This window comes from Accipiter gentilis, chromosome 1, assembly GCF_929443795.1.
Source record: "Accipiter gentilis chromosome 1, bAccGen1.1, whole genome shotgun sequence".
NCBI classification, from domain to species: Eukaryota; Metazoa; Chordata; class Aves; order Accipitriformes; family Accipitridae; genus Astur; species Astur gentilis.
This window is the reverse complement of record NC_064880.1, coordinates 47,644,778-47,669,686: the sequence shown is the minus strand read 5'-3', so window position 1 is coordinate 47,669,686 and position 24,909 is coordinate 47,644,778. Positions and strand designations below refer to the sequence as shown.

The following is a 24,909-nucleotide window of genomic DNA, read 5'->3' as shown; positions in this document are numbered from 1 at the left end:
AGAGGCCATACTTTAATGTAAAATTTCATGAAGACAGCATGGCAGGAAAAGAGGAAACTAAGAGTATCCAGGGGGAAGAAGCTTAAGTTAAAGACTGCTTATTCAGGGATTAGCCTAGTGCAATTTCTTTTAAAGCAGCTAGACAGTTCAACAACAGCTAAATTGGTCCTTGTCTTTCTCATCCCTTTTATCAGAGGAATGTGCCCCAGGTAAAACACAAACAGCCTGGAGAACAAATTCTGTGATAAGATTTTCTCTGAAGAAAATTAATTCTTCTTGATCCTGAAAAATGAATTTCCCATTGCCACAGTTTTATCTGAGGGGAAGACTCTAGTCCCTCAGAGAAGTTTTAGGGTAACACCTAGGACCCTACTATTTGAGGCAGAACTTAACTTTCTATGCTTATTGTAGAGTCAGAGTCATAAACAATGCTCTTCCTAGCACAAATTATAGAAGGATGACATTTTAAAAGTGTTTTGACAAAGCCACTGCTGGTACCCAAAAAAGTCAATAATAAGTTTAGATTTATTGAGTAATGTCAACAATATTGTAGCTGGTTTTACATTTAATTGTGTAAACTAATGCTGATCTTCTGCTGATTCTCATTAAAACACACAAAGATCACCGTAAAGCAACATTGGCACATACACCTCAGTGTCTGCATGACAGCCGGTGGGCTTAGTTTACAGCAGGGAGTAGAATTGTTCCATCATATCAGCTCAAAGACACAGTATGCATTCAAAGGGTCTCTGCAAAAGCCAGCAAGCTGCCAACAGTGGAACACCTCTGTACGTGTCATTCACATACAGCTTTGGCCCTTGGGTGCACGGAAAGGATATCAAGTACCCAAAACTGTCAGTTATCCACTTCAGGCTATCAGTCAGGCTTACTGTCCAGTTAGCCCCCCCCAATCTATTTCTTTCTGTTTGGGAGACAAGATCTTTTTGGACAACCGCTGCAATGCTAGGAGAGTTTAGCATGAACTAGAATGTACTGTATACCTTAAATAAGAATAAGGATATTTTAAAAGTATTTGCAACTTAGTGATTAACCAAAAAATACTGGGCTCAATATTTATGATTAGCAGTACAAATTACTTAATGTTTGCACATCAATTTGACTAATGTCACTTGATAAAGTCTGATTAAGAACTGTAAAGCAGCACACTCTGCATGAATTTCAACATGAAATATTTCCATACAGCCAATTCATGTCCATTATTAAACAAGCTAATGCAAAAAAAAAAACCCACCCAAAAACACTCCCTTGGGACAGAGAGGAGATTGCTAAAACTTTCTTCCCCAAAGATCTGATTAAACCTACTTGTGAAGCTATTCCAAACCTCCAAGTTAAGAGTTGCTACAGGCATCCTTCTCGGCTGCCAGTTCAGCTCTGTCCTTGGGAACATGACCCTCCATCACTAATGATGACCGTATTGTCTCCTCACCACAAGCCAGTCCATCGCTAACCTTAACTGCCCCGAAGGAAAATGAACAGCAGGTTACTTGTGAAGACATACAAGGTAACATAGCTGGTTACATCAGAAGAATGTTGTATCTGCTGAAAAGGCACCTGCGAGCCGAAAATCTTCCTTCGTCAGCACGCTGTACATACGCTGAGGCAGCGGTTTGGAGTAAGTTGCGGGACGGGGGACAGTTGTACGCAAAATCACCTCGCGACCTGTGGGCGGTGGGAAATCTGAAACAGTCCCCGTGTTGAGTCTTCGCTCCTCTGATGAAACCGATCTCAATTCTTCATCAACTGGAGGCACTGCAGAAACCTTAAATAAGAGCAGAGGTATAATTATAAGCTGTTTCTTAACATGAGGATTCAGAAAATACTTACGAGGAAGATTAGAAATGTAAACACATCAAAAGGCTTTATGTGTACACAGAGCAAGACACTAATGGGATGTCAGGAAATAAACTGTGCACGATCAAATGGAAGAACCTTTATGTGTGATGGTGAAGCTCAGGCCAAGCTCCTGATTTTCTGACAGTGAAGTGAAGGTTTTGACCAGACAAAACGCCCCCTTCTCAAGCAGGGCTCCCTCCTCAGCTCTCTGTGGCTACACAAGGCCAAGCCAGCCTCCTTTTAAAAATAACCACCACCACTACTGGGGTCTTGAGAAAAAGTCACCTGTCTTTTCAAACTCAAAATACTACTTTGATATCTGCTTTTCACGGCCAGAGACAGGCTCGCCGAAATAACACCGCAGAGCAAGCGAGAAGCTGTGCAATCTCCATCAACGCTCATTGCCTCAGAGCTAGTCAGCAGCAACACTGGAAGTCTGAATACTGGCAGAACAGCTGGCATGCTCCAATCAGCCCAATAAACATTGCCTCATTATATGTATATATGCACACACACACATCCCCCAATACCCTAGAGGGTCCTAATTTAATTGTACACAACTCAAGCTTATCAATGTCACTGAGGCAAGGCAGAACTCACCAGATGACCCTCATGGCCCCTCTCAGCTGTCCCACTGCACCTCTGCTCCCACCCCTCTCCCGCCACGCTCCCCAGGAGTGGGGACCCAGCACCGCTCGGAGCTGCAGCCTGTGCCATAGGAGGAGCCACCACGGACAAGTGGCACTTTTTCCCATAAGAACAGTTCTAGGAAACCAACAGAGGATGTTCCACTTCTTCACGCAGTTACCCCAGTTCTTCCCCAAACCTCTATCTCTGTCCAAAAAGTTCAGCAGAGTAGTTTCAGTAAATACTGGTATCTAGGATTGTAACATTCAGGTACTGCCCATGTCTACCTAACCCCCCCAAAACATCTGGCTGTTCAATAAACACAGTGACAACAACAGAGAAGAACATAAAGGCAAGGCCACACATTTCAGCATCAGAAAATGTTAATATACACTTGAAGAAATGTTTTTTGGTTGGTTTGGTTTTTTGCAGGGGTTTTATTTGTTTGTTTGGGTTTTTTTTTTTTTAAAAGATTTCTCTCTCTTTTCACTACCTGTTAGGCTCTAAAAATAAAGTCTGTGAATGAGGAAAAACCATTCTGGAAACACAAAATTGTTTTTATGCTTAATATGTGAACACAGTACAAACTAAACCAGGCTGCTGTACTATATCTACCAAAAGGTTCAACTCTATGCAGCTAGGGAAGATGAGTGGGAAACGAGGGACAAAGTTGGTTACCTCATCAGAAGATTCAGTCAGCTTGGAAAGGGATGAGAAAAGAACCAGTGATGAAAGATAGAAACAAAGGCAAGTCAGAGGTGACTTACAAGAGGTTAGAAGGAGATTGTAGGTTTAGAGACATCATGCACTCTACTTCCAAGAACATGCATTTGCTATCACAATTTTCCTGAGAAAACTTGAGAATATAACAACGCATTTTACACAACTCATAGAGAGGAGTCCAGGTTTGAAAGGCAATGAACAAGGAAGTCATTCAACTTCTATTTACCAAACAGCTCTCTACTGAAATAACTCATGGTAGATTAAACCTGAGGGGTTTTTTGTAGCAAGTTATCTCCTGTCCCACTAAGAAGTCTTAATTAACAGTGACCAGCTACTAGTGGGAAGTATCTATTACCTATCTTTAGTTACTGATGTTTCAACAGAAAAAAAACCCCAACAAACTAGAAATACCCATACATCTTTATCGAACATTAACACTAGAAATGCTTACTCGGCTTTAAAAACATAATGCCTCAATATTAAAAAGACAGGTGCATACGCTTACAGGGCACAATCTTATGCTTTACAGGGAAGTCCATAAGAAAGGCTGGTTGACATATTGAGATTTGCAACCAGATTTTCACTAGAGACTAGAAGGATAAAATAAATGTTCTGATTTTAATTTCTCAGAATAACCGTGGTCTGTTTTCAGAATGGTCCTTTTTATGCTGAGTTGCAAAATACAGATTATTATAAAAGCATCCATACCTTAACAGTGTTTAATACCCAATCACAACATTTTTACAGCAATGATTTCCAAATGGGATTTTAGGCTTTAAGATGTCTGCAATACTATGCTGCCTTGTTTTTACCACTGCAGTTAAATTTTAGTTAGATAATTTGATGCTACAAACAGGTGTAATTCTAGCAGAAACTGAAGGCCGATTGCAGTCCAAGAAGTTTGGAAATCAATACTTTAAGGCTAATTACTACAAAGACTGCTTAAGAGAAAAAGGGAGCATTTATACCAATATAGGCTGGGGAAGGGTTTCCAGAAAACAGATGCAACACTGGCAAGAAGTAAACTGAATACAGAGTTTTACTGGAAAAGAACTGAAATTCTTCCTAAGAATGCTAGTTTCCACAGAAGAAATCTCAAGTATTCCAAGTATAGCATCAGTCTAAAAAAGTTACTTCTAAAATATTATGATGTTTCTTTACATTCCTATGTGAAATAATCAACACACTTCAATGTTCTTGCTGTGATGTTGTATATATTGATTAGCTTCAATAAAGCAGAAATTTGTGCCATAATAGCATTACCAATGTTACCATTTGAAGTAAATCAAACATCAGTGACACCTCTGTCTACCCAGATGGTTTTAATTGTTTCACATCCCAGGTCACTTACTCTTCTCTCATATTGCAAGGTTGTTATTGCCAAAATCATGTTGAACATCACAAAAAAAAACCTCAAGCACATTTATGACAATACATGTATATATGCAGACAAAATAAACTGGCATCATATGATAAGTTGTTGCTTCATACTCCGTAAGTTAGAAGTGGCTGCAAAGCAATCAAGAGCTCTCTCTTACCCTCTGAGCATTCACAAACAGCTTGTGAATAATGCTACCAGCAGGTCCTCTTCCTGCACCAATAACTGACACTTCCGGCTGCTCCAGAAGACAGTTTACAAATCTGGTGGTACAAATTATTGAAAAGGAAAAGAAATGTTTAATTCTCAGCTGTATCCAGTTTGCTAATCTAAAACCAGAGTTGTTTCCAGTGAGGAGGTCTCCACCTAGCATCACTTGCACAGAGCGAGAACTGGCAGACTCTCAAGAGTTCTCCATTCTAAAAGTTTAAAGGACCCTGACATTTCTCAGCATCCCACTCCAATGCTATCATCACCTTTTCAACCCTTTACTCCTTTCCCTTTACCCTAAAGAGTAAAACCCCCTTAGACTTCAGTTGTTCCCTCCTACCTTGTCGCTCTTTCTTTCATGCCAATACAGGCAGCTGTTCTTTCACAGACAGCGTAGCTCAAAACTAAGCTGAGCACAGCAGCCTTCCACGTAAGGTCAGGAAAGGCAGAATTACATAGCTTTTTGTGTTGCAACTCCAGCAGCAGGGCTAATTAACACCTAAGCTGTAATTCAGCTTCTGGAAGGACTACTTCTCTCAATTAACTACAAATGAAATCCAGGCTCCTAATGCAGATGTATAAATTTGACATGAAAAGCCTTCACGGTGTCAGCCACTCAGAAGTAGTAACAACATGACAATTTTTTTGAGCACAAAGATACTGCTTTGGTCAGACATCACTCCTCTGAATTCCCAACACGTACTACAAAAATACCATCTCTCCCTATCAGCACAGCAGAAAGTAGTTAACTTCTTTTTTTTTTTTTTAATGTTACTTATTAGTCATCTTAAGCAATAGGTAAATAATCTGACAGCAGGCGGTGAAGCAATGAAACATGGCTTGTCCCTTTTCATTCATACGGTTCCTCAGTAATATGTTGCAAATTAGTAAGGAGACTAGAATAAGAAAATGTAACTTTGGGAGGGGTATTGTATTCCATTCCATATTAGTTATAGAAAGTACTAAATTCCTAGTCCTTTTAATTTTACCTCTATTGTAACAAAGGTCATCAAACATACCTTTTATGTACACAAAAAAATATATTACGAAAAAATAAATTAAATACCCACAAATTCCATTAAAATAACCTGTATCATATGTTTTCAAAGAGATGGTTACTTAGACGAGCATTTAGGGTACTCACATACAACATCTCTAGGTAGCCTAGGGACAGGGATACCTAATTTTATACCTACTAAATACAATTCCTTACTATTTCTGTATTATCACCACTTCCATCTGTCCTAAATTTTGAAACTACAAAAAAAGGGCATCAGAGGAAAAACAAAACAACACCAGGGGCAGGGAGGGAAAGGGGAAAGGAAAAAAAAAATAAAAATCACGTCACCTTTGTAGATCTTCTTTCTCCTCCTCATTTTCACATTTCTCTACCCCAAATTTTGCTTTCAGAGACCTGGCCCTGGCAATGATAGCTTCCACACTCATAATCTGAGCAATGATTTCCTGCAGGAGTTTAATAAAAGTGAAAGTCAAAAAGATGTTCTTTTAGCACTCCCATGAACAGTGTAAAAGTCTACTAGGTTTTCAGCCCCAGCCACTACAAAAGCCTTACTTCCAACTTCTTGTCCTCTGGATTGGGGAATCGTAGAACTTTACTGGAATGGGATATTATCTGCTTAATAATCTTCTTAACTGAAGAGATATCTTCTAGTGCTTCTATTAGGAGGAAAAGAATCAAAGAAGTTGTAATTATTGCATCAGTGTTCACCCTAAAATATCTTAATAATTTATTAAACATTATTTACCTTCTTCCTTTACCTTGAGTACAGCTGCATGGATGACGCAAGGCAACAGATGCCTTGCAAGGTCAGCTGGTTTCTGAACTGCAAGGTAATGAAGCACCTATAACATTAGAAAATTTAATTTATTAGTGATCAAAACTACTTCCCAAAGATAAGGCTAACTACAAAAGATGAGGACCTACACTGAAGAATTCACAAGCAGGGAGCACCATTGTAAGACAGGACTCAATAGGTAGTTTTACATGAATCCTCAGTGATTGCTTAAAGTCCCAACAGGTTAGGATGAAACTAAAAGTAATTATCTTTTAGGAACACTTTAGTTTCCGAACACACACATGCAGATAAAAATGCTTTATTTACTAGCAATTCAAAGAAGAACCTAAGTAATACAGCTTGTGAAGTTACATTCCACACAATAATTATTTTAGATACTTCAAACACACTGTTGTATGGCAGCAAGAATTTCTGATTAACCCTAAGCCACGTACAGAACAGTTTAATAGCTCCAAGAATATAGTGCAACAACACATTTTAAATCTTGCAGAAGAAAGAAGAAAGGGCTGCTAAAAGCATTATGGATCAGACTATCACTTGCCACAGAGCTATTTACCTTCTCTGCCTCTCTAGTGTCATCAAAGAGTCTCTTCTGCCTCCGGGCGGGGACTGGTTTTGCTGTCTCCCAGGCCTCTACCCACATGTTGCTCGGAATCTTCATTCGGGCACTCAGCTCACCCTTAATTACTATATTCCCCTTTTCATCAACCACTTCCTCTTCAATGTAATCCCGAGGGGAGTACCACCTCACAAAATCCTCCAGACAACAGCCAGGATTAGCTGCCTGGAATGAAAAGGAGATAAAATTTGTGCCTGAAAAATCCTAAAAAACCACATTAACCTGAGTGGGAAGGCAATACGGTTTAGTGGGTAGAGCATAGGCTAGGAGCTAAAACTCAGGGAATTCTGTTCACATCATCAGACTGTACACATAAGAAAGAGACCTGGGAGGGCGAGGGAATAAAGCATAAGCCAAGACAATGGCAAGGGGTAAAACCCACACCATCAACAAAAACAAAGAAATTCTCTTCTTATCACCCCAAGACAGTACATTCATCAGTTGTTTCAGGCAACCTCAAAATCATGCTGTTAAGTCAAGATCCTATCTGGTACCTGATACATGCAATAAATATGAATTTTCACTATTTTTTTAAGGTATAAGCTTATACCTTTAAAAACTTAGATGAAAAACAGCCCAAGCCTAAAAGAATCACTGGGCTGCATAAATATGCTTTCAGCACTGACTTTCCATCTTTTAACACTCCAGTAATAAAATGCACCTTTTCTTCTTCCTTTAAAAAGGAACTTAAAAAAAACTGAAAAATTCCCCCAAACAAAAACAACTTCATTTTTCATAGATGCAATCTCAACACAAATAAATACATCCATAGGTCTAGAACATAAAAGGAAGCCCAGTTTTCTATTCTATGTACCTATCAGGAGGGCACTTCCAATTCAAATTATGGTTCTATATTCTTACTCTGAGTTGTTAAGATCCCTTGCATCACTACAACTATCTAATATGACATGAGTCACTGCTAATAAACTGATATTGATAAATTATAAATACTTACTCTACAGTACATCTGTACCCTTTTACTACAAAGTAACATTGCAATAATTTTTTAAAAATTAAAATGTATGGCTATATCATGACAGAATCTCCAGTCTTGTTAGTTTTGGGATCCTTTGATGACAGCAGTGTATGTGGTCTTAGCTCCCTCTGCAGAGCTCAGAAAAGAAGTGGAACAAATTACCCAAAACCCCAGCTAGTCCAGTCCCAATTTGATTAACAGCTGTTTAAAAATTCTAAATAGTGATAATTTATCCTTCCCACTAAAGAACAAAACATCTTCAACTACACATAAAAATTATGTCTACCTCCCCAAAGTCCATACACAGAATTGTAAACATGTTAGTAGATTGTGGGTTGTTGTTTTTTTCTTTACACCTCCTTTATATTTTATCCATTTGGAGTCTGATTAAAGGTGCATTTTACAAAGCTAGATACAGTGGAAAGTACAGGTAAGAGAGACACTAAATGAAAGCTACAAGGTGGTGGGAGGCAGAGACATGTAATTTTGATTCAGGACTTTGGATGCTCAGTTTTCTTCTGACATCATTTTTTATGGGCCTGTCCAAGCTTTAATTCCAAATTTATCAACTGTATGTTTTGGGAGTTTTTTCCCTCCCAAAGACATTGTGCAGAACGTTACAGCACAATAGACTGGATAGTCATAAATTTTGAAATGTTCTAAGAGTTTTATCAATAGGGGTTTTTTTTCAACTTTAAACTATTTTGAAACTGTTTTGTGGAGGGAAGAAACAACACCTTATCTGTAAAACCTTCAAAATTGTTCAACACAAGCAAGAGGGATAGTTTAATTAAGAAGAAAGCAATCTTACAGAATTCCTCAAGTACTACTACCTTAAAAGACTCCATATCTGAGAGCAAGCAGGCACTCTGCATGCGTGCCCGAAGATGAGCGCCTTCTGCTGATGTCCCTAGTTTCGCCAGTACCTCAGACTGTTCCTCCAGCAAATCTTCAGTCATGGGTGCTGGTTCCTGCAACATGGAAAAAGACAAGTTTACAAGTCGGCTCTCCTAGACTTAGCCCTTATTAAGGAAGGAGTGGAAAGCTCCCTGTCACCAAAAGTTCATTCTGCTTTATTTGTACTCAGAGAAAGTAATCATAACTTTCTATTGCTTAAACTGCTTAGCCTAAAGCTGCGCGTCTGTAGAAGACACTAACAAAAAGAAATTAAAAGGAAAACAACCTGAGAATGAAGTAACAATATAAGGACATACTGTTAAAATGCCAAAATCCAGATAAAGTCCAGGAAGTGTTTGACTGTTAATATTTTGTTGAGATGGATGAAAATCCACCTCAAGCAATGTAGAACTTCTGTCGTTGATACTGTCAGCACATAATTAATTGACAACATTTTGCCTGACTACTCTCTGCTCATACCTTTTACCCATGCAAAGCAACGTTCATTAAAAATAATTTCTCTCAAGTGAACGAAAAATACTGTATTCTTCATGCACAGCTGATTTCAAACTACTTCCTTTGACACCACTGCTTCCTATTTCATCCCTAGTCACTCTGCAAGAAAGTCTGTGTCAGGTAACATTTCTAATAGTTTGATAATAAACCTGCTTTAGATAATGGTACCAAAACCTGATGACTATGGCATTTTGGATACGAGCTGTGAAATATTTTAAAAAAAGGAAAAAAAGCAGCAGCAAAACTGATCCAGTACTCTAGTCAGTCAGCTAGAAATCTTCATGGTGGAAGGACCATGGCAGTTTCCACTTTACAGGAAAGAAAGTAAGGAGGGGATGGAAGATGCCTCAAGAGCTGGAAATAAAAAGAAACCCAAATTTAAGGTAGGCAAGACAGCTTAATTGTTGTGTAAAAAAAAATTTGTTTCAAGTGAAATTTGGTAATGACACCCATTCTCAAATAAAACAAAGAGCATGTGAGATTTCAGTTTAACAGCCTCGTCAAGTTTTAAAAATGGAAAACAAGGTCTTAGCCCAAAAACACTTACCAATTTTAAATACAGATAAGGCTATAACCTGCAAATTATACCCAATTTCACAATCCTAGGTATAAGCCATATTGCATGAGAGTTGTACTGCATCTGGCTCAGCTCCTGCTACCCAACCTGTGTTATTGGAATGTAGAGAGGCTCTCCTGGATGCAGCAGTGTCAGCTTTCCGTGTGGATGCAGACGACCTTCTGGTTTTAAGTTTACAGACTCTTTGTTGCCTTCTTTTGCTCCTCCTTTCTTTCCATTTTCCTGCCCGTTTCCTTTAAGATCTTCTGTGTCACTTAGGCATTCAAAAAATTCCTCTTCACTGTCACTCCACGATTCCCAAGACTTGCCAACTTCTTTTTCCTTATCAGGGTTATCTCCAGAGTGGTCTGCTCCTTTGCCAGTATCACCAGAAGTACCACCAGGTGAACGATCAGGCATGCTCCCCCTTTTCCCCTCATCTCTTGCTTTCTTTCTTTCTATGCAACAATTTAACATCTAACAAGTCAAAGGAAAAAAAAAATGTTTAGCAACTACTTCTTAGGGAAACTGTCACAGAAAAACTTGGGAGAGTCACCAAAAATCTCTCATAATTCTAAAAGATTATAATTCCATTGCACTTGTTGCTATAACAAAGATTTTCGCAAGAAATGAAGTCCAGACCCAATAATACAAGCATAACTAAATCTACAAAAACAATATATTTAGATAATTAATTGCTTTAATTCTGACAGTTTCCTTAGGAGAAAAATCATTCTTAAATTTGGGATATTTACCTGAAGTTTCTGATGCAGTAAACAGCATCTCAGATCTGGAGGGCCATTAGCTAATCTAACAAAAGGTAGAAGTGTAACCATTATCAATTATGAAGTTGAATCTTTCACACACATGTGGTCTTAAATCATATGAAATCCAAAAGAGGGGCAAATATCCACATTGAACCCACCCCCACCATTTCAACTATGCAGCTCATCAATGGTCTTGTTAGACAAGCTAGTGACAGAGCAAGCCCCAGAAGTCAAACTACATTTATTTCCTAGAGGTCATTTCTGAAGCTCAGAGATCATTCACACTAGTACAAAACAGACACACCCTGTATTTCCTGGTCAGTTTTCCATTTAGATGTTAAAAGGGTAGCTGTTTTCAAACAAAAACTTAAGCACCTTTGACTTTACTTTTAAAACTGCAATGATACAGTAGAGTAACCTCTATATATTTCAAGCTCCCTTTTGTTTGTGTAGCCATTTGAAAGTACAAACTAGTCAATAAACGGCCAGTCCATCCCATTTGAAAAAAAAAATAAAAAACAAAATATATTTTTACTCTACATTGATGTCTCATCTTGACAGAGCCCTTTGTTTGGTCTGCAACAAGCTCTGCTGCAGCAGACATAACCCAGAAGGGTTGCAATACTTGAGACAGCATTAACTACCTGAAAAGGCTATTATACCAGCAGGAACTTGGAATAGCTCCCTTAGAAAACTGGCAAAACTACACCACAAACCAAACGTGTTTCTCCCTATATCAGCTCCTTCATTTTTACCTAATGATAAACTGGAAGCCAAGTAATTGCATAAGCATTTTTTCACCCCCCGCCCTCACTCACACAGTGGAGTGCTATTTAACTTGAGCTTCCTCCAGGCATCTTGTTTTCAAATGGGGGCACAGATACTTTTCCCTACTCCCTATCCTTTCTTGATTTAAGGAAGTAAGGTCATAAAAATAGAGGATAATATTTGCAATTTAAAGAAACAACCACTATGTTTCAAAGTCATAGTGAACTCACTCTGTCCCTGAAACAAAGAATATTTTCTATGACAAAGCAACAAAGACAAACAAGCAAAAAAATCTTACCCTGGAATAAGGTAATTGTTCTCCCATCTGTACCGCATTTCTAACACAAATTCTTGCCAAAGATGTGCCACTCCTTTTACTCCTCCATGGTAGAAGTTTATCATACAAAGACATAAAGCTAGTTTGTACGTCAGACTATCAGAAGGAGCAGATTTAAACTGACTGAAGAGATTCTACATAAGAAATAAAAGAAAGCGGGAGATATAGTACAGGAACCATGGCATTTTTTTCAAAACCATATAATCTCCTTCCTGTTCGACAATACAAGTGGCTAAATAACATTTTTAAGCCCGTAAGTATAACCTACAAAAAATTAAAGTCTTTGAAAGAAAAAAAAAAATTAGAAGGAAAAACAACTGCAACAACAAAAAACACACCAACCCAAAACAAAACAAAAAAACCCCACTATTTCTACCTGGAGATTCCACAAAGGTAACTCCGTCTTTACAAAACTGATCTATTACAAGACATAGGGCAGCCACAGTAAAGTCTGTATGAACACGCACTCAAAATTGCTTTCTCTGTCTCTCATGCGTGTCAGTCAGTAAAACTTACATAATCTTCATTCTCTGGAGGAGGATTGTTTCCTGCTGAAGTGCTCATTCTGCTTTCAAATCCATCTGCAAGTTTGTCAGCAGCATCAGGAAATAAGAACTTCAAGAAAGGGAAGAAAAAAAAAAAATAATCCAAACTTGCATCAGTATGGTTTTTCCTGCTCTTCCCACTTTCTCCCTAAAGCTACTGCTGGTTACATACCAACAATCCCCAGAATTAAAACCGTTAGCAGAGTTCAGAGTTCATTTTCAGTCTACTTATATTGTAGAGACTTGTAACAACCTGGGCTATCTCAAAAAGCTGATAAATGCAACTCAAATAAAAGAACTGACATCAGAGACCTTTATTTATAATTCTGCCATAAACTATAAACCCAATGCATCAGTGGAAGCACGAAATACATGTTTTATAAGCACTTAACATGCATAGACAGCTCACCAGAAGAATAGTGTTCAGAACTTCATTGTTTAAAGGCGATTCATCTACACCTCTGTGTTTGCGAATTTTTTTCTTTGCACTGTGAACCATATTGGTGACTGATAACTTATGGATTGGGACTGGTGCTGGCTCTGTGAGCTTCGACAAAGCATGGGTAATATCAGCAACCTCTATAAAAATAAAATAAAAATAATTAAAACAAAACCAAAAAGCCCACAAGACCGTCTCTTAAAAAAAGTTCACCTGTCATATTCAGTCAAGTGTATCTTGTATTGACTTTTAACACCCTGTTAACCAAAGCTACACCCCTGTGCTGTCAGGTTCCACACATTATATTCACTGTTCTTAGCCTCAAAGATAAAGCAGCAGCACCAGGTCACAAAGGAGTCAAAGACTGCCATTAATTTATTTTACTGAATGAAGTCTAGACTGGGTTGGCTGTAGACAGTGCCTGCCACCTACTGTAGTAGTACTGCATACTTGCAGACAATTACAGGCAGAGTATCAGCAAAACCCCTGCTGACAAGCTAGTATTTAAACTTTGTTTATACATGAAACCAGCAAATACATTTTAGATATAACAAACACTGTTCAAGCATATGCTAGAGCTTTAGATAAGCCTTAAATAAATCCAGTATTAATCACTATATATATGACCTTACATGGTGTAAGCACAATTCTGTTTTAGAGTCCTCACTCAGGTAAACTCCTCAAATCAAAAGATTTTTTCCAGAGTTGTTACCGGTAAACGTAAGAACCTCTCTTACAATTAAATGAATTAACATTGTTAAAATGAGGGCAGACAAATTTAAGTGAGTAATTACCAGCAGCCTGAAAAACCATTTCAAGAAAATTAGAGATAAGGAGGGCTAACGAGACTGTATGTCAAGCACTAAGAGTAATACATACCCTACCTTAGTCCAACACCTTTTTAAGCTAACCAGTAAGCTCTTTCAAAACTAAGACCAAGTACAACTAAAGAAAATACATTGATACAGGCCACACTTGGAGGGAAGAAAAGGTGACAAGAGGCAGGAAAGATAGGAATGTTCACCATATACAGCAAGAAAAGCAGAAGAAAGGGACAGGGACATCAAAAAGGTGTCAGTATCTCTACTGTTGGGATGAAGTCTGACCTGTTGGTCAGGTAATTTTGGTTATTTTTATTTGATGGTTTCAGGGTTTGGGTCTTTTTTCTGGAAGATGACAGCAAAGCCTCTCAAACAGATTAAAGACTGTTTAAACTGGCTGTTAAAACATGCATCGCATAGTACTTCAAAAAGCAGGAAAAAAGTGGGAAAAACACAAAAATAGATAAAAAGATGCACACACATCTGTTTGATGTTTGCTCAAAACCAGCTCTTGTACTCACTATTCGAATTTTAAACTCTTGTTTTCCAGTGGAAGAAAAAAACCCACAAAACAACAACTATAACAGAGGCCATTGTCCTCCGAGCCTTTGGGAGCTAAGCTTGCCTAGAACTCATGAGAAATCATACCACATAGCACTGACCAGAAAATTTCTAGGAGTATTATAGAAAATGCCTAACAATTAAAATCAAATAACACAAATCATCAAGATTTTAGTTTAACCTTTTCCTTCCTCTTCAAATGCAGACCTTCCAAGTATCTCATCAGTTGACTCCTTCCGACGGCAAAGCTTGAAGAATTCAGTAAGAAAGTCACCTATAAGAGAAACAAAGTTTCTGAACAACTACTCAATTAAAATCACACTGAACAGTAAACTAACCCTCAAAGTGACTCCTAAGTGATGGTAAATTTTATATTTCATCTAAAAGAACATGATAATTTGTTCTGAAGCACAAATATTTAAACCACATAACTAAAGCTTAGGAAAGTGCACATCCAGACAGCTACCAGCTACCTCTCCAGAGCACAGTTCTGCATGCAGTTTAATCCACTTCTTCACCCAAAGCAAGATGAAACTTCTGCGGCACGTTAATTTTTTATTTTTTTTTTTTTAGCTTTGAAGCCCTTTTCCCTACAAGCTAAAAGGCGAGGACAGACAATAGTACAGCTCTCCAAGCATACCAATCCTGCCTGTCAGAGAGATTGATTCAACTAAAGAAATGAGTATATGCAGAAAGCACTTCATAAAATTCAAAGATTCTAGGAAACCTAAATTTTCACAGAACACACACAGCAAATGCTTATTCTCTGGAACCTGGTGAAGTAAGAACAGCAATGAAGTTCATGGTACACAAATGCAGAATAACCTACTAGATAAACTTATGATTTTGCAAAGCTTGTGTTGTTGGAAAAGAAGCCCAAGATACTGTCCACTCAAAAAAGTAAGGGGAGTGAGGAAACATAAGTCATCAGGTGATCAACAACTCAATCCTAACTTCACAACTTAATAGCTTAAAAGCCATAAGAGAAGATAGGAATTCTGATGTCTTACCCAATAAACACTGAGGGTTATCTGCTTTTCTGACTCTCACGGACCACTGGGGTGCTTGAATAGGATCCAGGTCACTTTAAAAAAAAAAAAAAACAACCAAAAAAAACCCAAACAAAAAACAAGCATCATGCTATCACTATAAGTATGCAAGAAATGAGTATCAAATTCCTAATAATGGAATGTCATAGCCAGTTAGGCCATGGAAGCCATAATATACACCACATTCCATAGGAGAACATGACAAACACTAAAGTGCAAGCAAGAGTCCCTGTTCTCATCTACATATATAACATGAATAAGAAACACATGAGAACAATTCAGTTACAACACAACTGAATTGTCTTCTTTTAAAGTGTATTAACATTGAAAAATGCATTTCTGCATTAATTAAAACAACAAACCACTTTTTTCTTCTTCTTCTTTCTTAAGTATCAGTATACACTGTTCTTCCTCTTTAGGAGGCTTAGTAGAAAACCTGGATCATATTTTTTGGGAGAGGGATGTCACTCAGTTAATTCTTTTTGCTTTCCACATTCCATTATAATCTTTCCCAAGAAATACATAATACACAAGACTTAAGTCTAGCACAAGAATATGCCCAACAATAGAGGTATGTGTTCTGTTGAGATTACAATACAGTAATATTTTCTCACACAGAAATGCATTTCAAAAGAAGGTGTTTTCACAAATGAGATGTTCTATCAACTGACCTTAGCATTTCTCAAAATGGGTTCTCTTTCACACACAAAGCCATGTGCAACATTTTAGATGTCACTAAAATGCAGTAGTTAACAAATACGGTACACTTCTAGATACTTGCAACTCAGACAAAATACTTACGAATAAACATCATTGTCGACAATTATACCTTCTGTTAGGTGAGGCCACGTGGTAGCTAAATGAAGCTCACTGAAACAAAACAAGATTTAAATCTTTCAGTGCTAGTAGAAAATGTTGTCTCCATCATAGTTAAGATCTTGAAAGGTATTTGTGACAGTTCATATTTAAGTCCCTCTATGTATTTTGCAACTACATCCAGAAACGTGCATGTTCTCCAATGAGTTTTCTCGCTGCATACATTCTATCAGCTATTCTACAGCATGTCATCCAGTATTGCGCTAAACTTTACTACTAGTACCTGCCATGCAGGACTCACCCACAACTTCTCTCTACAAAAGGAGAGATTGTGCATTGTATTCTACCCATCCAGGTGCAGAGGAAAGAACGCCTTTCATGAATTGCCTACAGCATTAAACAATGTCTAATACATTAAAACAGTTCCTAGATTTGCTAAGTGGTGACGGGGTGTTCAGAAGTGGACACAGAGAGACTGTAATAACTCAGTCTACAGCCCCTCTCAATTTAAGTCTTCTACAAATGTCAAAATAAAAGATGAGAGCGAGTCCAACCCTTGAATGAAGGCACACTATTTTTAAAGTTTATCTCCAATTAAGCCACATTTCAGTGTAATAGTTTCAGAGATTGAGGGAGTACTCCAGAAGTTTATGGTGAAAGATTTAGGAGCTAGAACCCTGATTTATCATTAGATAATTTTGCAAATGGTCTTACTTGCTATTAGACCATTACTTTTCACAGATGTTTCTTATGTACTTGAATAATGAAATATCTGTTAGGGACATACGAAGTGATAGGCAGGCAAAACTAAGACTTGAAATAACATACCTTTAAGTCCTCCATTGAGGAAGTTATAAAACACAGTTTTCTGAACTCTTATCTTACCTAATAGGATCTTCACAGGCACCAAATGGTAACTTCCCAAACTCAAGGCCTCCAACTTCTCCCCCAACCAGAGCATCTATATCTGAAGACAAATCAATACATTTTCCACACAGAATTTACGGAATATTTTAAGAAGCATATCATGTTAATTTCACAGTGAAAAGACTGTAGCATGTAGGATGACCAGAGAATAGCTGAGCAGCTAAGGAGACAGAGCTATGAAAATGCAATCCTAGCATACAGTCAAAGTAATTGTTTCCAGCAGAAATGCAACAGAACATTCAAAAACACATAAAATTCTCGTAATCCATATTGAGGGAAGGTTATTCCCTTCATACAGGCAAAGATTATAGCTATAAAGGCAGCCTTAAAGAGTCTATGTTGACACAAGAACAAATAGACACTAATTTGCCATAAAAATACTTGGGCAGGAAATCAGTTCCCAGCAGAAAAGGAATACTCCAGAAGAGCAACTCTACAGAGTGAAAAACCAACTACTTTTAAAAAGGTTGACAATTTTATGAAAAGAGTGATATGTCTCCTACAGTTAAAGGTTTAACCCAGTGATCTGGGAGATTCCTTGTAATCCCAGGTACTTAAAGATGCCTCTCAGCATCCTCAGCCACTTCCCATGTTATAACCTTCAAATATATAAATCAGAAATAGCCTTCACGGAACAAAAATTTAAATGGATAGTAATGTGTTGTGATGCCATTACAATAATGCTATTACAGTATCTCGTCCTTAATTTTAAATGCATCCGGCAAACTGTTTACATAGAAAACAAGTGAGGTATTAGAACAGATAAAAGTATTTGGATAATTTAATTACATAATTTCTTCTTCAGAGAAGATAAAAGACATTTCAATTCTTTGGGTTTATTTGAGAAGAGCTAATTGAGTGAGGGTAATGAAGTATGGGTCTAGTTCTCCACAATGAACAGAAAACCACAACTTCATGTAGCAACAGCAGTAAAAATGATGCTGTCCATTTCCACTTTCTGCAATACACTATGACACCAGCTCCCTTAACCAGAATCCTCTAAAAGAGCAGCATTTATTCAAACTGCTCTGTCCTGGTTTCAGCTGGGATAGAGTTAATTCTCTTTCTAGTAGCTGGTATACTGTTATGTTTTGCATTCAGTATGAGAAGAATGTTGATAAAACACTGATGTTTTTAGTTGTTGCCAAGCAGTGTTTAGACTAAGTCAAGGATTTTTCAGCTTCTCATGCCCAGCCAGCAAGAAGGCTGGAGAGGCACAAGTTGGGAGGGGACACAGCCAGGACAGGTGACCCAAACTGGCCAAAGGGGTATTCCATACCATGGGACGTCATGCCTAGCATATAAACTTGGGGGGAGTTGGCCTGGGCGGCAGATTGCTGCTCAGGAACTAACTGGGCATCAGTCGGCAAGTGGTGAGCAATTGCATTGTGCGTCACTTGTTTTGTATATTCCAATTCTTTCATTATTATTATTATTGTTGTTGTTGTTGTTATTCTCATTATTATTTTCTTCTTTTCTGTTCCATTAAACTGTTCTTATCTCAACACACGAGTTTTACTTTTTTTTCCTCTGATTCTCTCCCCCATCCCACTGGATGAGGGGGAAGTGAGTGGTGCTTAGTTGCTGGCTGGGGTTAAACCATGACACTACTCAAATCAAGAGATATGATCAGAGTGGTACAACTCATTCATCACAAACCAGGGATCCTGACTTAGTGAATAACTACAGCAAGGCAGAGAGAGAGACTACAGAAAACAGACTTCTGTGTCTGCAGAAATAATAAAAAATAAAATCTGAAGAACTAGCTTCCCAAGTTCTTTAGGTAAACTTGGTTTACCTACAAAAAGAAACTATCACTTAAAACAGCACCGATTTTCTCTGACCCTAAAGAGCAGGATTCTCTTTAAACATATTATCAACATTCCTTAGGTACAAAGCACACAAGAGCAACTTCACCACAGACTTCTTCAACACATACCTCTGATTAGTGTATATTTTTTTTTTAAAAGCAAAGGAAAGCCAAACAATTAGGTAACCAGACCAAGGTCCCACAGGTTCTGTCTCTTTAAGTGTGCCCTAAATACTTTAACCTTGTTACGCAAAACTACTACCAAGTCAAGAATAGAGCTTGGACATTTTCACTGCTCCACTACCTTGTGCCTGAAATACCACATTGCTAATGAAGGAACTAACATCTACCTTTTTCCTACAGATTTGTTTATCTTTGAGCCAGGAGGAGTTTGTGATTTATTTTCTGATGCTACCTATATAGAAATAAGTCTGTTAAAAACAAATCCTTGATACCCAAGGAAGAAAGTGTTACCTCCAAGCAAACATGTAAGAGTTCATTGTGAGAGTACCAAGTGAGCAAACTCACTGTTTTTCCTAAATAGCATCACTATGGCATAAACTTTTCAAGTCTGGTGTATGTACTTTAGATTCAAGACTACACATTACTTTACCCTTTTCCCCCCCGCTCATACAAGGCTACTATAATAAAAGGGTTGACCGGAAATTTTTCCTGCATTAAAAAAAAAATCAACTGCTTCATTTATTTAGAAATATGTAAACAAAACCAACAAAAATCCAAACTTTTAACTTAAGTGAGGTCCTTTTTCCACTGTTAATACACTTAAATAGTGAAGTATTAACATCAGTTACTTTATGGAAATAATTGACAAATACTCCTGTGAAGTATTAGCAGCTACTAGAACCTGAATCCAAACATTTCCCCAAGGAATTCAGGGCCAAAATCTTTACAGATCCACAGCCAGTCACCCTTTTCTCTCCAAATAGATACTACCATTTTAGAAGTATCACTATATCTCTAAACACTAATAAGAAAGCATTTTGCTAGGCACAGCCCTAACCAAAACACCCGTCACAATCGTAAGCCACCGTAAGCTTTAAGCTTGCTCGCCTGTCATGGGGAGTGGGATGGTACTCAGTCGTAACTGAAGCCTTTCCTAGTAATGCAGAAAATGTTTTATTTCTTCTGGCAAGATACACAAACATTTTCTGTAGCATTGACTGTTTATCTTAAAGCAAGTTACTCTCAGGACACAAATCTCCTACCTGGTGGCTGCTGCGGCCAGAAATACTGCTGCCAGTCTTGAAGCACATACGTAAGCCGAATAGCCATACTAACCGGAAGCAGTGGTGTTAAAGGGCATCCCTTGAAAATATTAGAGAAAAAAATTCAATGTAAAGACTTTGTTGGCATCAGCGATGTAAGCCTCATCCTTACAAAAAAAAAATAATCTCTACAAGACAGAAGTGAATCTACAAGCAACGAGGTAATAAAACAATTATTCTTAGTATCAGTTGTATACATTCAGATGCACTTACAATCTTGGATTTGAAGATATCCAGTAAACCTGATAAATGAGTATACTGATTTGGCACTTTGCGAAGATGAACCATTTCAAAGTCAGTTCGAACTCCTGGACCCTGACATTCTCCAACATACATTCGTCGCCATTTATGATGTATTTGCACAAATAGTGGTACCTGACTATAAAACATGAATATTTCAGATTATTTAAAATGTCATGTTGTCTTGCAGTCTTTAAGACTAGCTAAATATTTTAACATAATTTCATATTCTTTAGAATATATTTTCTCCTAGTGGAACACAGTTTAAAATGCTTCATAGGATTCAAAGAAAAATACTGTTAACTTCACCATTAAATGGAATGCCTAACAAATTGTCATAAGCATAGCCCTATGCAAGTTACCTAATTTTCAGTCTAAATATTTTTTTGAGAAAGATTAGAAAGTTACCGTTACCACACATGGGGAAGAAATCCTCTTCCAAAAGTTACATTTTGTATACCAGTTATTCCAACAACTTCTAGCAGTTTTTAAAAGCTTTTAAGGTTTTTAAACAGTAATGAATACAAACAACACATTGAATCAATCTTTTTTAAGTTTCCATGGGAAATTTTTTTTTAAAATCTTCTGTAACAGTATTGTGCTGCAAATACAACAAATTCTTAATGTATTTTGCTAACAATTTAATACTTTTTCCTCACAACAGCAGTATGCTAGAGTTTTACATGGACATGTAAAAAGGTTTATGCTTTCACCTACCAGCCAGTGTTCCCCAATGTAATGGAAACAGAACTCAGCAAAAGATTACATTTGGATTCACTAAGAACTGCATCGTTATTTGCAGCCGGAGCAATAACCACAAATTCACGTAAGCCATACCTTAAGAGACAGAGAAAAAAGAACCCATTTCTGTTTTTTTAGCAAGCCAGGTGAAACACAGAATTTTTAGAAATACTGTAACCCAAATAACCTAATTGTCACCAACAGACTGGGGTATCTGTTATTTTGATGTGAGTACCTCTAGAGGTCAAGAACTGAGTGGGCATGGAGCACTGCAGATTCTCAAATCACAAACTACCAGAGCTTAACAGCATTCAAACACTACTCAAGATAACGTGAGAGCTTCCAGCTCGATCAGTCCTGAGTTTTTTACTTTACATTAATAACAACTGTAACTATACATAAAAACAATCTCTCCAGAACAATGCTATAATGTGCTAAAGATGTGGGTTACTAAGATTATAGTTGTTCTTGTTTCTTAAGGTGCTGCAGCTTTCCTTTTTAAGAATGCATCTAAATATTACAAATATAAAAGCTTGGTTAGTCTATGAAATTCAGAAAAAAAAACATTGGGGGGTGGGGGGAAGTAAAGATAAGCCCACCATAGTGGGCTTTTTTTTCCACTCCTTTCCTGTGTCCAGTACAAAGAATCATTTTACTTAAGCCTTAACTCTTGATGGAAAAAAAAATAAAATACAAGTGATTGTGCCATCACTGAAGATTTTTCAATTGCTATGCTTATTTGTATTAAAGATGAGAGACAGTATACATACCATCTTACCAGACAGTGAGCTCTAGGAGGAAAGTCATTGTTCATGCACAGCAAGTCCTGCATAGGCAGAGGAAGGGCATCTGTGAAAAAAATTGATACATAGGAACATCAGCATCCATTCAGCTGACTTAAAATTTACTTATATTAGCAATTTGATGAATGCAAAGCCTACTAAAAGCAGAAATGTCAGATCACACCCATCAGATCCCAGAAAATTTCACACAGAAGAAAATCAATGCACTATGAATTCCACATTCTGAAATTGTCTTTTGTCATATCCTTACAGAGATACATGTCCTAAGAGAACTACGTGCTACCTTCTACCGGTTCTTCTTTCCCATCTTTGTCACTGGGTTCTTGTACAAGAAAATGATGGGTAATTGAGAATTTGAAGTCTGCAAATGAAATTTCATCCGATTTCTCTTCCCACACTCCTGTGGTGTATACACCCTGCATAAAAAAAAGATACTATTCGATCACATAAATTTAGGTTAACATTTGTAAGCATTAAAAAATATACTGCCAACACAATCTATTTATTCATCTTTTTCTACTGCTAAATATTTATTCTTAAATAGGTAAGCACAGTTTAATTTAAAAAAACCAATTATCAAAGCCCTTCATTATAAAGGTAGCTGAATGTTAAAATCCATGTTGCCAATAATCATGTTCATTTCAAGGACCAGACATCCCCCGAGAAGTCTTCAGAATTATATGGCAAAAAAGAGGCAGATATATCCTCTCATATACAACTACGCATCTTAGGCGTATACACCCTCAACTTTGCCCAAAGACAGAAGTTTCTCACCTGGGATTTTATCTGCATCTATACCATTCTACGCAACTACTACTTTAATATTTACTTCAAATATGCTTTTGCTGATAAATGATTTTGTTTCTGTAATTTGCAAAACTCCTGTATGTAAGGATAATTAATTTTTAAACAAAAATACAGCATAGGAAAGTTTCTAGGAAAAAATCAACATCACTGTACAGAATTGTATGCTACTACGAAAAAAACCAAGCAACTTGGACAACCCTTTGATCCGTAAAGGGTGTCTTCTCACTAAAAATGAAGAAGAGAGGTCCGGTCTAGAAAAGAAGACATGTAGGAATACAGTGACAGCTAAGGTTGAAAACTAGTTAATTAGATAACTTAAGGTTTTGTTCTGAATACTCTGTACCCTGACTAAATTTAAGAGTCACAGAATTCCTTTGGAAACACAGCAGTCATTTAATCCAGACCAGCTGAATTTATTTGCACTAGTATGCAGAAGAGCTCAGCACTTTCTTCTGCATTTTACAGGACTGAGAAAGCGCTACAAAGGCTCTAATTAGACTTTGAAAAAAAATCTCTCCGATCTATGAAACATACTGAGTCACAAGTAGTACTACACAATCCTCAATCATAAGTATGTCAGGTGTGACAAAGGCACAAGGCAGGGCAAAAAGAAACTCCTTAAGAATTCAGAACAGCTTCAACCACATTTCCAGATTCAAAACTGGGAATAAAAAAATCACTCAGCCCTATACGAAGATCCAACTTTATCAGGGCAGTAGCCTGTCTGGCAGACAGCCCACCAATAAATCTTCAGGAACTGTTTGTCAAATTGCCACTTTTACAAGGAAAATTCCCTAATACAAATCATTATCTGCCACACCTAAGAAAACAGCAATACACGTAACATACATGTGTATTACTAGCTAGTAATTCAAATTCTAAAAGAAAACTCAGAAGCAGTAACTGACCTTTTCCAGAGGTTTGCCTGAAGAAATCCCAATAAGTTTCCAGTCATTCAACACTTCTTCTATTTTTGAAATAAATCTATTAGGGAGGGGAAAAGGCATTAACATTTGTTGAACACTAAGCCTGTACTATAATTTAGCTCCCTAAAAGCCAGCAATATGTTTTTCCTTATAAAACAAACAAACAAAAACAAAAAAAAACCCAAGTATTGCCATAAAAATGGAAAAATTGCTTCCTTACACAAATAAAATGGTCCCCCTATGTTTACATTTCAGATGATAGTTACTTGCAGCAACTGCTAGGAGCATTGTTCACAGATAAATAAGCATTTGACACAAAATTATAAACTAATTTCAGATTTAAAACACAGTGCTTAGAATCTGTCTTCTGTCATAGACATGGTCACTGGAAAAAAACATTTTAAAAAAATAATACATTAAGAACACATTGTCTTACTAACTTTTAGAGGCTTCAGCTAGGAGATGACTATTTTAATAATCAGGCAGCTACTTAAAAAACACAGAAGCCTTCCAGATGCTGATTCTAATCCCTTGCAAATAGATATTAAGCCAGACCTTTCACTAAGTTCAGAAAGAGCTTGACTGGATCCTCTTAACCAACTCATCAGCTGCGGCCTGAGCCCCCGCCGCGGACACACGCCGGAACGGCCGGTACGAGGCCCCGGGTTGCCACCGGCTCCCGGCCAACCCGGCCCCCCGGCTCCCCTCGGCAGGAGCGGGCCGGGGCAAACACGGCAGAGCCCCCGGCCACGGTCCGCGGTGAGGGGAGCGGGACCGACGGCAGTACCTACCTCTCCCACTCGGAGGCGGTGGTGAAGTCCGTGATCTCAAACACCTCCGACTCGGGCTGCGGGGGGAGAGAGCGGGAGAAGCAGTGAGCGGGGAGACCGCCTCGGCGGAGAGCGCAGGGGAGGAGAAGGGGGGAACACTCACTTCGCTGTCCGCCGCCATCTTGCGCTGCTGCCGGGACACCCCCCCCCGCCCCCCGCGCTCCGCCGCCGGGCGCAGAGGCTCACGGGAAAGCGGCGGAGGGCGGTACGAGCGGTTCCTCCCCGGGGCCGGTGGTCGCCTCCTCACGGACCGTCCCGGCCGG

The 24,909-nt window shown here is 38.1% G+C and overlaps 1 protein-coding gene across 3 annotated transcripts; it reads right to left on the bottom strand.

Moving 5' to 3' along the window:
• Positions 1 to 507: 507 nt before the first annotated feature.
• On the bottom strand, positions 508 to 24,790 carry RAB3GAP1 (RAB3 GTPase activating protein catalytic subunit 1). Of its 3 annotated transcripts, XM_049833639.1 has the most exons (25): positions 24,750 to 24,790; positions 24,608 to 24,663; positions 23,799 to 23,874; positions 22,367 to 22,499; positions 22,051 to 22,129; positions 21,257 to 21,376; positions 20,513 to 20,678; positions 20,240 to 20,339; positions 17,162 to 17,243; positions 16,262 to 16,330; positions 15,422 to 15,495; positions 14,593 to 14,685; positions 13,000 to 13,169; positions 12,562 to 12,660; positions 12,007 to 12,179; positions 10,929 to 10,983; positions 10,282 to 10,650; positions 9,038 to 9,175; positions 7,166 to 7,393; positions 6,559 to 6,655; positions 6,366 to 6,469; positions 6,141 to 6,256; positions 4,743 to 4,845; positions 3,160 to 3,180; positions 508 to 1,780 (listed from the first exon to the last, which is right to left on the bottom strand). In XM_049833639.1, the coding sequence occupies exons 1-25, from the start codon at positions 24,765 to 24,767 to the stop codon at positions 1,541 to 1,543; spliced, it is 2,979 nt and encodes a 992-aa protein (XP_049689596.1). In that variant the 5' UTR covers positions 24,768 to 24,790; the 3' UTR covers positions 508 to 1,540. The 3 variants fall into 3 exon arrangements, 2 of the variants coding, with proteins under 2 accessions (XP_049689596.1, XP_049689681.1); XM_049833724.1 differs by lacking the exon at positions 3,160 to 3,180; XR_007510131.1 differs by lacking the exons at positions 508 to 1,780; positions 3,160 to 3,180; positions 4,743 to 4,845 and having other exon boundaries at positions 6,237 to 6,256; positions 6,572 to 6,655.
• Between the last annotated feature and the right edge of the window lie 119 nt (positions 24,791 to 24,909).